General features: G+C 36.5%; 1 protein-coding gene across 1 annotated transcript in view; it reads left to right on the forward strand.

Annotated features, from left to right (window-relative positions):
- Positions 1 to 15,390, forward strand: part of LOC136024690 (uncharacterized) — a 62,803-nt gene that overhangs the window by 32,504 nt on the left and 14,909 nt on the right. Inside the window, 3 exon segments of the mRNA XM_065700107.1 lie at positions 1,417 to 1,558; positions 5,854 to 6,021; positions 11,590 to 11,725. Coding sequence (XP_065556179.1) covers positions 1,417 to 1,558; positions 5,854 to 6,021; positions 11,590 to 11,725 — 446 coding nt within the window.

Genomic DNA, 15,390 nt, shown 5'->3' on the forward strand with positions numbered 1-15,390 from the left:
TCACATCGAGCTCACAGTTTGTAGTTTGTAGTTTTGATGAAAATGGAATCTGATTGGTTCTTCTGATTAAATGAAAAACCTGTGTAACCAATGTATTAAGCAATTGAGAAAACGTGGAATTGTAGTTTTGGTAAAAACAAAACTCCATTTGTAGTTACGCAGTTTAATTTAGTTATGCTGTTCTTGGAAATTTTATGCTAATGATCAGAAATTTTTTTTTATCAATCCAGTTCTTTGCCATTGCCTTTTTATTGTGTGAAACATTTTAAATCTAGATTTGTTTTTTCATAATTGTATGTATCCTATGTATGTAAACAGTTAAGAAAAATGGGGAATTTTAATTTTGATAAAAAGAAACTCCGTTTGTAGTTATGCATTTTGTTTAGTAGCGAGGCCAAAATAAAAATACGTGTTGCAGAAAAATGTTACATCATATGCCACCAAATAGTAGAGGAAATGCAGGTTTCCTTTGAAGGTGTAATTGTCTCTGGGAATCCACAAGGTTAGGATTCTTACGGACGAAGAGGGTTGCCAAATTTACATATTTAGTTTGTTTATTTATTTTCACTGTTCAAAGTGGTAGCACCGATGAAAATGTGACACTGACCTAAAACTGATAATTTTCAAACAACCAAAAAAACTGATTTTTTTTGTTTTTCGATTTTTTTATCCAGTTTTTCAAGGGATAAATAGACCAAAGATTGGTATAGGGGGTTTAGGGTATGGATATAGGGGTTAAAAGTTTGCCTCATTTTGTTCTATAAACCCTTATATAATTTTTTTTTGTTGTATTTAAGTTTTTACTTTATTTTAGATATTATGCTAATCGAAGTTTAGTTTATACCAAGCTGAGTGTATTCGATCTAGCCATTAAACTGAAAGCCATTAAAAAACCTTAAATTAAAAAGCCATTAAAAAACCTGATCTTTTGTTTTGCAATTTTTTTATCCAGTTTTTCAAGGGATAAATAGACCAAAGATGGGTATAGGGGGTTTAGAATATAGGATATAGTGGTTAAAAGTTTGCCTCATTTTGTTCTATAAACCCTTATATAATTTTTTTTTGTTTTATTAAAGTTTTTACTTTATTTTAGGTATTATGCTAATCGAAGTTTAGTTTATACCAAGCTGAGTATATTCGATCTAGCCATTAAACTGAAAGCCATTAAAAAACCTTAAATTAAAAAGCCAATAAAAAACCTTAAACTGAAAGCCATTACACAATCTAGCCATTAAAAAAAATGATCTTTTGTTTTTCAAATTTTTTTATCCAGTTTTTCAAGGGATAAATAGACCAAAGATGGGTATAGGGGGCTTAGGGTATAGGATATAGGGGTTAAAAGTTTGCCTCATTTTGTTCTATAAACCCTTATATATTTTTTTGTTTTGTTTTATTTAAGTTTTTACTTTATTTTAGGTATTATGCTAATCGAAGTTTAGTTTATATCAAGCTAAGTGAATTCGATCTAGCCATCAGAGATGCAGAAAAAGCTCTTTCTTTAAATGAAAATTCTCTTAAAGGACACTTCAGGAAAGGACAAGCTCTTGTTGGTCTTAAAGTAAGAACTGAACTTTTTTATTGGCTTTTTGTGTTTGTTTCGAGCTTCTCAATTACAATTAATCCTTAGTTCCCCTTACCTAGTATGGTAGTGGCAATCTAGGGAAGAGGCCTCATTCTGCAGTAAAACAAAATCTTGCGACGTATAGCAACGTATAGTATCAAATTAACGAATAAAAATATTAATAATGAATAAAATTACCGGATAAAATCTGTCGTAAACGACTCCGCTGATTGTTAGGATATGTTTTAGTTTTATGTGCTGATTGTAGTTTTATGTAAAAAGTCATCATATTAAGTATGTAATTTCTTAAACCACATTGGCCTGCCATAACACAAAGAAAGAAAACTGAAGAAAGCACAGAAAGTGAATATTTCGAGAGAACAACCGCCTCTCTTCTTCGGCGCGAACAAAATAATATGATCGAGAAAAAACAAAAACCAAACGCGGAAATCACAACAAAACCAATGAAAAAAACCGCCAAAAAATAGAATAAATTCAATAAAAGACCAAAAATTAAAAGAGTTAAAATCAAATGCCTAACAAAAAAGTGAGTTATTCTCCAATATTCGCAATTTGCACAAAATCCAAGCAACTATGAACTGGCATCGACGGATACTAACAAACAACGCAAAGGGCCAAAAATTCCAAACTTAACTGAAAACGGAATATTATTTGGCAGTTGTAATGGTAGCTAATAAACTTTATTAAAGCCACTTGGAAATTGTCACTCTGTAATCAACCTTCATTCCATAGTCGGGAAACATATAATATGTTTGTCTACAAAAAGTACATGATGTCTAATCAGATAAAAAATAAATAAAAATTCTTCGTGCTCATTGATGGCGCTCATTGATGGCGCCATTGATGGTCTTGTAATCGACGTTTCAGGTTTTTGGAATTTTTTACAAGGCCAAGTAGCAAGCCTGTTGTCGAGTTTGGTAACTTTGGTAACTAGAAACATAGCGTGAATTCACTTTGCTATCACTGTTCAATCTAATCGGCTTGCGAAAACCCTAAAAAATATTTTCCTGTTGGCTTTTTTTGTGTTTGTTTATTTGTTTGAAAACCTGTCATACGGAGAAGAAAAGATGGAGTATAAAAAAGAGAAAAAAATTAAACACTATACGAGTAGCTAACATTTAAAAATACAAAAATCCTTTTTGATAAATGATGATATTGTTATTAGGATTAAAAATGCGTTAGCTTCAATGATCAAGCAAGAAATAAACACTTAAAAACACAAGACCTTATATGAAGGGGATAGGATGAAAACTGAATACGGCTTTAATTTATTTAGTTTAAAACATTTGATATTTGGCAGGCATTGGGACTGTTGGGATCTAGAGTCAGAACTGTAGGTTCCCAAGTTCTGTATCTAAGAACATTGGAAAGTATTTCCGTTAAGATAAGTTTTTTTGTCCTAATGCTAGTAAAGTGCAATGCATTAATATTGATTGATTGAAGCTAATAACAACTTGTTCCTTCGTGTACTACCTCCACCATCGCCTGTTTTTTGGCTTTGTGCAAAAAAAGGACAAAGCTAAATTCATCTTAATGGCCAGAAAAACTTTTCAATCCTATATAGTGTCAAAAATTAATTAGTAAAATCTATAATTTATACTATTTCAAGAGAATTTTCTGTTGCTTTTCAGAAACTATAAATCTTCTGCTTTATGGCATAGACCCTGACCACTCTCCCGTCCCCCGTAACGCCATTCAGGTGAACAACAATGGTTATCTTTTGTATAAAACTTGAACAGAAAAAGCGCAAAGCCAAATGCTTTGCGCTTTCAGAAAGGACTTTACAAGAATTCGTAGGAATTTTCTAATAAAAGGGCTATATATAAACAATTCCATAGAGTCCATGGCAAACTTATTTTGTCCATGGCAAAGGCTACACGAGATACACCAGCTTGATGTGAGCTAATAGTAGTCGTCATGTATGCTTTATAGTGGAGCCAATAGGAAGATCAGACAAAGTTATGTGATCAACTGACTTTACCGTGCTTATCTCAAGTGGAACTATTCTGGTAGAGCTTGCTTTCAGTCAAAGATTAGAACTATAGACTCTGGCTTCATATTCAAACCTAAGCTTGGCATACTCGGATTGTATACCAGGATTAGTATTATATACAGAGGCTTGAATAAAATGTTTCGCATACTCGGACTAAATAGCGGAATCAATATTATGGACAACGGCTTGACTATAATAAATGAAATTTATTTAAAAATTTATTTCAATAAATGAAATTTATAATAAATTCACATTATATAGCAAGATTGATGTTATAGACTGTGGCTTGAAAATCCTTCGCATACTCGGATTAAATACTAGGATTAATACAGACAGTGGATTGAATACAATACTTTGCTGCATGCCCAAAATAAACGGCGGGATTAACATTAGAGGCAGCGGGATTAACGCTGCCTCTAATGTTAATTAGCAGGATTAACACTAGAGATATCAGCTTTAAAACAGGGCTTTGCATGCCCGAAATAATTAGCAGGATTAACATTGGAGACAGTGGCTTTAATACAGTGTTTCGCATGCTCGGATTAAATAGCAGGATTAACACTAGAGATATCAGCTTTACAACATGGCTTTGCATGACGGAAATAAATAGCAGGATTAACGTTGGAGACAGCGGCTCTAATACAGTGTTTCGCATACTCGGATTACTTAGCAGGATTAACACTAGAGGTATCAGCTTTAAAACAGGGCTTTGCATGCCCGAAATAAATAGCAGGATTAACATTAGAGGCAGCGGCTTTCATACAGTGTTTCGCATACTCGGATTAAATAGCAGGATTAACACTAGAGGTATCAGCTTTACAACATGGCTTTGCATGACGGAAATAAATAGCAGGATTAACATTGGAGACAGCGGCTTTAATACAGTGTTTCACATACTCGGATTACTTAGCAGGATTAACACTAGAGGTATCAGCTTTAAAACAGGGTTTTGCATGCCCGAGATAAATACTATTCAGACAGTGGCTTGAATACAATACTTTGCTGCATACCCGAAATAAATGGCGGGATTAACATTAGAGGCAGCGGCTTTCATACAGTGTTTGGCATACTCGGATTAAATAGCAGGATTAACACTAGAGGTATCAGCTTTACAACATGGCTTTGCATGACGGAAATAAATAGCAGGATTAACATTGGAGACAGCGGCTCTAATACAGTGTTTCGCATACTCGGATTACTTAGCAGGATTAACACTAGAGGTATCAGCTTTAAAACAGGGCTTTGCATGCCCGAAATAAATAGCAGGATTAACATTAGAGGCAGCGGCTTTCATACAGTGTTTCGCATAGTCGGATTAAATAGCAGGATTAACACTAGAGGTATCAGCTTTACAACATGGCTTTGCATGACGGAAATAAATAGCAGGATTAACATTGGAGACAGCGGCTTTAATACAGTGTTTCACATACTCGGATTACTTAGCAGGATTAACACTAGAGGTATCAGCTTTAAAACAGGGCTTTGCATGCCCGAGATAAATACTATTCAGACAGTGGCTTGAATACAATACTTTGCTGCATACCCGAAATAAATGGCGGGATTAACATTAGAGGCAGCGGCTTTAATACAGTGTTTCGCATACTCGGATTAAACAGCAAGGGTTCTGTATAAATACAAAGAGAAGTTACTTTTAGATAACTTCAAGATATAAAAAAGTATGCCTAAATTTCGTTGGTTTGCACCTGTGACGTATTTTTGCCAGCCAATCGCACTGTTCCTTGTTCCTGGGGAAGAAATAACTCCGCCTTTTAAATAATTGATTGGTTTTACAACATTCGGTTAAATTTAGTGCAGTAAAGAGACAGAGAAGTTGAATTCTACCTAACTGTTTATTCCTTGTGGAATTTTAAACCAGTTAGAATAACGAAAAGGTCTTTTTTTTTTTTTTTTTTTTTTTTTTTTTTTTTTTTTTTTTTTTTTTTTTTTTTTTTTTTTTTTTTTTTTACAAGTCTTAGTGATATCCAGTGGCGTCAGTTCAGAAAGTTAAAAGGGGGAGGGGGGAATAGATTTTTGTTTTAAGATAAAAAAAAATATGCCTTTTAGAATATAAATGGAGTGGAGAGTGTCATATGTAATGCATTGGCTGTTTTAAATGACAAAAAAAGAAACAAATTTGGAGAATTGCGTGGATTTGTCTACGCTATTCACTACTTTCTGTGATGGTACATTCAGTAGACGTACGTTCAATAGCTTGAAATTGTATGCAATGAATATTGTATTTCAGTTTCAATCAATTTTGTTGTCTTTCTGCTTTTAGAAATATGATGAAGCCGAGCGGTGTTTTATGAAGATTTTAGAAATTGACCCCAAATCAGAGGAAGCTCATGAGGAAATCCGTGTTTTAAAAGTTTCCAGACTGAAAGACATGGGCATTTCAGATGATGTAGTTGAATTGGCTCTTGATAAGTTAAATGGCGACTTTGAGGTATTATTTTAGCCCTTAATGACGGTTAGGGCAGGTTGTGCTGATGATATTCGTCTTTTTAACTTGTGAATAGATGACAAACTTCAATTTTTCCATTTTGAAAAAGCTTGTTTAGAGTACTGGGGGCATGATAGATAGATAAATGTCCATTGGGAAAAAGTCAGAGGGCCATGGCAACAAACCAAATAGTGCGAGGTGCGCTGAACTAGGCGGTGAACCCCCTAATATAAATAATAATTTCTGTTCGTTTTAGGTGTTGCTCCTAAAATGCTGCTCCTTACTTTCAGTTGAAAAGATTAGTTTTTTTTTAATTTAATTTCTGATCGTTTTTTATATAATGCTGGGGAATTGGGCCCCCTTCGTAGCAATGTCACTTCCCCCATTGAAAGATCCTCCCATGGGACCACTTCCTCTCACCCCCCCTTCTAACAAAAAAATCCCCCTGAAAACTTCTGTATACTTCCCAACAACAAATACTATATGTAAACAATGGGCAAAGTTAATAACTTACAGCCCTTCCCCCGGGGACTGTAAGGGATTAATTCATCCTCAAAGACATAGTTATTATATTTTTCGACAATGCTGAACAAAATGGCTATCTCAAGTTTTGATCGGGTGACTTCGAGAAAGAATGAGCGTGGGAGGGGGCCTAGTTGCTCTCTATTTTTGGTCACTTAAAAAGGGAACTAGAACTTTTAATTTTCGGTTGAATGAGCACTCTTGCAATATTCTAGGACCACTGGGTCGATACGATCACCCCTAGAAAAAAAATAAAACAAACACGTATCCATGATCTTTCTTCTGGCAAAAAATAGGAAATCCCGCATTTTTGCAGATAGGAGCTTGAAACCTCTACAGTAGTGTTTTCTGATACGCTTAATCTGACGGTGTGATTTCCATAAAGATTCTATGACTTTGAAGAGGTTTTTCCCTCTTTTTTTTGAAAATAAGGCAACTTTTCTCAGGCTCGTAACTTTTGATGGGTAACTCTTTTGATGTATCTATTGGTATCAAAATTCCGTTTTTCTAGAGTTTCAGTTCATTACCACGAACTGTTTGATAATTCTGGTATTTACTGTTGGTAATTTTAGTGACGATAGTATAAGTCAAAATATATTTTTTACATTTCTAAGCTGGGATATTTTTCTTAAATGATAAGAATAATAAATTTTCTAGAAAGGGGGGGGGGTTATTCTGCGCATGATTTGAAAAATTATTAGAAATTAAATAAGGACGTTTTTTTTAAATGAAAGTAAGGAGAATGTTCCAGGGGGGATTGTACTCTGGAGGGGGGATTATCAGCGAAGCGAGAATTGTACAGGGCGGGAATGGAGGGTAATCCTACGTGGGAGTAGTTTTCTGTGGGAGAATCTTGCACGGGAGGAATCTTATTGTAGAGAATTTTTCCCCGGAAGAGGGTTTCCCAGTATAATTTGAAAGATGATCAGGAATCAAATTTTGAAAAAATCAAGTCTTTTCAACTGATAATAAAGAGCAACATTAAAATTAAAGCCAGCAGAGTTCGTTCAGTATGTGAGGGGGGGTGCCCTGTCACCAATTCTTAGCTCATTTCACTGAAGCTTTTTAGTGCCTAAAAAGAATTTCTTATCCCAATTCATTGGCCTTGTGTTTCTTAAAGAATTAATAAATTTCTTATTAAGAATCTTTCTTTCTTATTTTTTTATTATTATTTCTTATTTTCTTGTTGTTATTTCTTATTTTCTTATTATTATTTCTTATTTCTTATTAAGAGTTATTAATTTTTTGTTAAGAATTAATAAGCTTCTTAAAGAATCTTAAGCAGTTGTTCTTAAAGAATTGTGTCCATAAATTCAAACTTTAGCTTAGAGATCGAGGAGTTGAGGAAAGGGCAGCCTGCCTCATATACGGAATAAATTCTGTTCGTTCTAGCTATAACGTGCTCCTTACTTTCAGTGGGAAAAAAATTGCTTTCTTATTGAATCTTATCGTAGAAGATATCGAAATAAACTTCGAAATAATGCTAGGCCTCTTCTAGCCTATTTTGTTGAGCTACAGATCTTATGGGTTATTTTATGTTTTTCAAAGGCACTTTTTTCAAAAGTCCAGCTTATACAGATGACTAACATCATATGAAAAGTTTATCATTGGATTGGACTAGAAATATGACAATGCTAGATTTGATTAGATCCATCAGGAATTTTATCCAGACCAATTCAATAAGCCAAAGGATCTCCCCTTTTTCATAGGCCTAATGCAAATAACCTGTTTTATATCCAATTAAATGCTAACTAATATATCTTGTAAAGTCATGGTTACATAAAGAATTAACTCTATACTATTTCTGTAAATCAGAGACCTACCCTATCTTTCAATAAAAGAAAGTATACAAAGACCCAATTTAAAGCCCAGTGCCTGGAATAGTGGCTGGAGTATTTTTTATTTTTTATTCAATGTCTAATAAAAAGATTTATCACTATTCAAATGTTTATTTATTGACATACGGTAACACAATGTGAGCAAAGATTAAGCCAATGCCGCTATTAACCAAAGTACTAAAAAAAGATTTTTTTTTCTGAATTGCTATGCAAAAGTTAAACCCTTTTTATTAAGAATAAGGGTTGAGAAGGATGGTAGCCCTTCAGCATAGCCCTGAATATGATAGTAAAAGTGGAAATAAATAGAATTTATTTTTAAATGAAATAAAGAGCCATTTTCAAGCTTAAATCAAACAGGAATGATCAAATATATGAGGGGAGGGGTGTATTTCTCTTCCTACTCTGGATGATTTTATGTAGATACTTTTTTTATTGTTTATTGGGCTAGGAGAGAGTGGAGCACCCTTTCCGTTTATTGAACTACTTCTGTTCGCTTGAGAATTAAGAGAGGGCTAGGAGAGAGTGGAGCACCCTTTCCGTTTATTGGACTACTTTTTATGACACTTGGTATTACAAGTGTCACTTTATGACAAGTGACATATAGCAGTCGCCAATTCTGTCGGTCTGTCTGTCAGTCTGTCTGTCTGTCGGTCTGTCTGTCGGTCCCGGTTTTGCTACTTTAGGCACTTCCAGGTAAGCTAGGACGATGAAATTTGGCAAGCGTATCAGGGATCGGACCAGATTAAATTAGAAATAGTCGTTTTCCCGATTTGACCATCGAGGGGGGGGGGAGTGGGGGCCGGTTAATTCGGAAAAATAGAAAAAATGAAGTATTTTTAACTTATGAGCGGGTGATTGGATCTGAATGAAATTTGATTTTTGGAATGATATTGTGTCTCAGAGCTCTTTTTTTAAATCCCGACTGGGTCTGATGACATTGGGGGGAGTTGGAGGGGGGAAACCTAAAATCTTGGAAAACACTTAGAGTGGAGGGATCGGGATGAAACTTGATGGGAAAAATAAGCGCAAGTCCCAGATACATGATTGACATAATCGGAACTGATTTGCTCTCTTTGGGGTAGTTGGGGGGGGAGTAATTGTGAAAAATAAAAAATGAGGTATTTTTAACTTACGAACGGGTGATTGGATCTCCATGAAATTTGATTTTTAGAAGGATATCGTGTCTCAAAGCTCTTATTTTAAAACCTGACTGGATCTGGTGACATTGGGGGAAGTTTGGGGCGGGGAAACCTAAAATGATGGGAAACGCCTAGATTGGAGGGATTGGGATGAAACTTGGTTGGAAAAATAAGCAGAAGTCTTGCATACGTGATTTACATAATTGGAACGGATCCGCTCAATTGCGGGGGTGGGGGGGTGGTAATTCTGAAAAATAAGAAAAATGACGCATTTTTAACTTACGAAGGAGTGATCTCAACCGGATCAAGCGTAATTGGGGGGGGGGGGCAGTTGGGGGGACCGGAAATCTTAGAAAATACTTTAAGCGGTGAGATCAGGATGAAACTGGATGGGAAGAATAGAAACCTTTCTAAGATACGTGACTGACATAACTGGACCGGATCTGCTCTCTTTGGTGGAATTGGGGGGGGGGGGTAATTTTGAAAATCGAGGTATTTGTAACTTACGAAAGGGTGACCAGATCTTCATGAAATTTGATATTTAGAAGGATCTTGTGCTTTAAAGTTCTAATTTCAAATTCCGACCAGATCCTGTGACATTCGGTGGAGTTGGAGGGGGGAACCGGAATTCTTGGAAAACATGAAAATTGGAGTATTTACATCTTACGAATAGATGATCGGATCGTAATGAAATTTGATTTTTAGAAGGAATTCATGTCTCAGAGCTCTTTTTTCAAATCCCGACCAGATCTTTTGACATTGTGGGGATTTGAAGGGGGAAATCTTGGAAAAAACACTTGGAGTGTAGGAATCGGGATGAAGCTTGGCGGACAGGATAAACAAATGTCCTTGATACGTGATTGACTGAATTGTACTGGATTCGCTCTCTTCGGGGGAGTTGGGGGGAGGGGTTCAGTGATTTGGCGAGTTCGGTGCTTCTGGACGTGCTAGGGCGATGAAAATTGGTAGGCGTGTCAGGTAGCTGCACAATTTGACTTGATAAAGTCGTTTTCCCAGATTCGACCATCTGGGGGGCAAAAGGGAGAGGAAAATTTAGAAAACATTAGGTATTTATAACTTACGAGTGGGTGATCGGATCTTAATGAATTTTGATATTTAGAAGGACTTTGTGACTCAGAGCTCTTATTTTAAATCTTGACCGGCATTAAGCCTCTTGTTTTCCTTTTTAAATCAATCTATTGATTCATAGAATTTTGTTAGAGCTCATACCATATGATCTCTTGGCTCTTAGCTCTTCTCGCCTCGTCACAAGTGCCATATGAGCTCTTAGGTCTTGTTTTATTGTTTATAAAACAATAAAACAATTAACAATAAACAATTTTATAAATAACTATTAAATAAACAATTTTATTGTTATAAAACAATAAACCTTTCCGTTTATTGGACTACTTTTTTTATTGTTTATTGGGCTAGGAGAGAGTGGAGCACCCTTTCCGTTTATTGGACTACTTTTTTTTATTGTTTATTGGGCTAGGAGAGAGTGGAGCACCCTTTCCGTTTATTGGACTACTTTTTTTATTGTTTATTGGGCTAGGAGAGAGTGGAGCACCCTTTCCGTTTATTGGACTACTTCTGTTCGCTTGAGAATGAAGAGAGGGCTAGGAGAGAGTGGAGCACCCTTTCCGTTTATTGGACTACTTTTTTTTATTGTTTATTGGGCTAGGAGAGAGTGGAGCACCCTTTCCGTTTATTGGACTACTTTTTTATTGTTTATTGGGCTAGGAGAGAGTGGAGCACCCTTTCCGTTTATTGGACTACTTCTGTTCGCTTTAAGTTTGAATGTTGGTCTTTACTCTTACCAGAAAACAAAAACACTTTTTTTACAATGCTTGAAACCAACAAAGTTTTTCTAAAGGTTAGCATCAAAAGTACTACCAATGAGCTCTTGGCTTGTCACCAAGGACATACTGAAACAATTTCATGAAAGCAAAGTAAAAGTCATGCCTTCTTTATATCAGTGAGAAAAAAGATTTGGTTTGGACAAATATTTGGTGGTTTCAATTTTGTGGATGTTTTAATTACCTCCATTTTATATATCCTTTCTTTTTAAGGTGAAAACACCAGTTTCATTGTTGCAAGAGTTGTATATGGAAAAACGCATAACACCTAAATATGACCTCATACAGATTGAAGGAGCTCAACATGAACCAACTTTCAAGTACAGGGTCTCAGTTGGAGATCTAATTGGTAAGCGCTGACCTCTAGCTATCAAAAAATTTCAAGATTTTAATTTTTTAATTCTATGTTATAATTTAAGTTTTAAAATACCGTAACATTGTTTTGATAGGTCAGAGGGGATAATTGCTCCTAATTCACCGGGGAAAAAACTATGTAGGAAGTATAAATTTGCATGATGTTTCAAATAAGTGTAAAACATTTCCCATTCAAAGTATTTGGGGTCTAAAATCTGTTGAAATTAAGCTGAAAGGAAAACTAAACGGTACAGGCAAACCTTCTGTTTCCTTGACTAAGCACAGATCCAGATTCCGGAGCCTTGGTTTGAGAGAAGTGTTTCTTATGATTCTTTGTTGTTGTTTTTTTTTTTTTCTTAGAGAAAAAAAGAGTGTTCATTCATGTAATATTTGTGCATATTATTAATCTATACTGCATGCAAAGGACAAAAGCTTTGAGTTTGGAATACACAATACCAAGTTGTTTTTGCAGTAGCTCGGAAGAACACCAGAAGACAGATCACTGCCCCAAGAGCTCCAGTTTTACCGTAATAAGCAGAAATGATTCTGAAAAGCGTTGCGGCAAACGAGGTCATCGGATGATCCCACTTATCATGTCATTAAGAACAACCAGCTATGCTCCAAAAACCGAACCCTGTCAACGTATCCTTGTTGAGACTGCTCAACAAATGCCAGTATGCCATCTCTTATTCATTTCAATCAAGCTTCGGTATGTTCGGCTAGTAGTGATCAGCCCCCCCCCCCTATTAAGGTCACTGACTTTTAATTCGAAAAATTGAATGCCTAATTTTCTCTTTATAAACTGCCAGTCATTATGTAACAAAATGGAAGAATTTGAGGTTATCGTCCGTCAAAATAGTATCACAGTCACAGAAACGTGGAATTTTGATGGGTTGTCAGGTCATATGGCAGGCTACGAAATTTTCCTGAGCACACGTGCTGATCGAGGTGAACATAGACTAGGTGGAGGTGTTGCCTTGTACATACGGAAAGACATCCCCTACAAATTATTACCGGAATTATTTGATCCACCTCATGAACTAATCTGGGGTATTTGCAAACCAAAATCTCTTCCCCATCGTTTTTCTTGTATCTTAGTCGCTTCATTAGACTATATTACCCGGAAAGTACCAGAAACTGGGGTGACTTCGTTTTCCACCTCCAAACGACTATTGATCACCTGAGAAGTATATACAGTAGCCCAGCTTCTATTATAGGAGGAGGCGTTAATGAGACCAAGAAGAGTTGGTTATCATCTTGTTTGTCTTTAAAATAAGTAGTGCACATACCCACCCACTCTTCGATGAGCATATTGGATCTTACAGATTCGGCCATCTGTGAATATGGTCGATGATCGGCACACATGACTTCCCCGAGGTGCACAGTAACGAGCCCTTTGATACTAAGGTATGATTTCAACGCCACTTTATACTCTAAATACCTAGAGATCTTTACAACAAAATCATTTATTGTTAGTGAATACGAAAAACTATGGATCTCTCCAGCTATTAAATCACTATTGAAAGAGAGGTTTCGCCTCTACTCCTGTGGTGATATTATCAAAGACAAGAAATTGCGGAATCAAATAGTCTCTTTGGTAAAGAAAGCTAAAGCTCGCTACGGTCGTGAAACCATGCCCTACTAGTTACCTACTTCAGACCCCAAAAAGTGGCACAACGCTGTGAAAAAAGTTACCGGCTAAGGTTCTGACAGCAATGTAAAGATCAGCAATGATGATGGGTTTAATCAGTGCAAAAGAAGTGAGAGAATTCTTCACCAAGATCAGCACTACCTATCCACCTATTACGGCTGATGAAAAGTCCACCATACTTGAAAAATGTGAACCTGAGAGTGACATAATTGTCAGTAAGTTCGACGTTTACATGGAATTACGGAAGATCAAACCGAATACATCTTCATACCCTGGTGAATTACCTGTCAAATTTTTACGTGAATATGCAGCTTTCATAGCATTACCACTGTCCATTATCATAAACGAGTGTTTTGCTTCCGGCTATTTCCCATCAATGGAAACGGGCTTTATTAGAGTTATTCTTAAAGCACCCCCCCCCCCTCCTTAGTGCATGCGACGATCTCCGCCTGATCTCACCTACACCTTGTTTGGTGAAAGTAACAGACGTCTTCGTACTCAAGTTTCTTCTGAAACAAATTCATGGGCGTATTGATAAATTCCAGTACGGTGGGCTCCCCAATTGTAGCACTACAATCTACCTAGTACAGATTTTTTGCTGTGTCTGCCAATGACTTGAAAAAGGTAGCTGTTTCGCCAACATTTGCGCAGTGAATTTCAGAAAGGCCTTTGACCTAATCTACCCCCTGATTGCAAGCATGAATCTCCATGAAATGGGTGCCAAACGATGCACCCTTGGGCTCGTACTTGACTAAGTTTAAACAAAGAAGGTTTTCTTCATCCAAGCCGTTCAATCCTCATTTCCTGCAAAGTTGAGCTAAGTAGAGAAATATTCTTGTACAGTATGTCCCTTTTTTACAAGATTTATAGGCCCAAGCCCCTACAATGCTCCACTTGTCTGGCCTACGGCCACAGCAAAAAACACCGCAAACAGTCCCATCCGTCTTGCCTTAAGTGTGGAAAACAGGCCATGCAATTAGTGAATGCCCTGAGTCAGACCCTTTCTGCAGAAATTGTAACCGTAAGGGACACACAGCCCTCCAAAAACAATCTTGCCCGGCTCACCAAAAGTGAGTCGTAATCCTTAGAACATCTGATAAAATGAACCTACCCTACTCAGTTGTAGCTGCAAGAGTCCCTTGGCAACCCACACCCCATCGGCCCAGTAGAAGCCAAGCAACAGTTGCTGTAGAAGATGCAACGACATTATCATTTCCGAAAGAGGCAAATAATGTTCATACTCAAGGTTCTAGTCAGTCCTCCCATCCCTTACCTAAGTTTACTTCAACATCCTGCCCTCCTAAAGATTCGTCTAAAAGTAGCCAAGAATGGCAAAGGCTTGCAACTTATCTCACAGTCAGACACTTAATTGAGGTTAGTAATGAAGCTGAGGAAACCAAAAATATTCTCAAGAAGAAAGCTATCACTAAACTCCTAGGTGATGACATCTTACAAACAGCTATAGCTCAATTATCCTCCATGAAAAAGGACATAGATTCCACATCAAAGCTAGTTAAGCCTGGAGACTCAACTGCAAATCAAATTAATACAGGCTCTGACAATGCCACAACCCCCAAGACGGTAGTCGGTGCCACTGCCCTAGTCAAAGGCAAGAAATCTAAGAAAAAAACGGCAAACTTTCCATCCCAGTCCAAAATTACCACCAATGATATTTCGTCGGCTGAAGAAGATTTCCAATATTCTAATTAAGGAGATGATGAAACTCAGACAACAATGGATATTCAAGTTTGTACTATACGAGATTTTACGTTTCTCACGAATTTATCACTTTGCAATAATGTTGTTTTTAACTATTACGAAAACTAAAATAATTTGCCCACTAGCCCCTTAGCTAGCCCCGATAGCCCTTTAAGCCAGTTTAACTGTGAATATCTCGACACTTTTGATTTTGTGAAAAATGTGAAACCTAAGCTAATGGAAGAGACCAAGCTTAATGCAATTTGCTTTAACATCAGAAGTATACCGGATAAATGGGCTAATTTTAAAGA

This window comes from Artemia franciscana, chromosome 3 (genome assembly GCF_032884065.1).
Source record: "Artemia franciscana chromosome 3, ASM3288406v1, whole genome shotgun sequence".
Lineage (NCBI taxonomy): Eukaryota > Metazoa > Arthropoda > Branchiopoda > Anostraca > Artemiidae > Artemia > Artemia franciscana.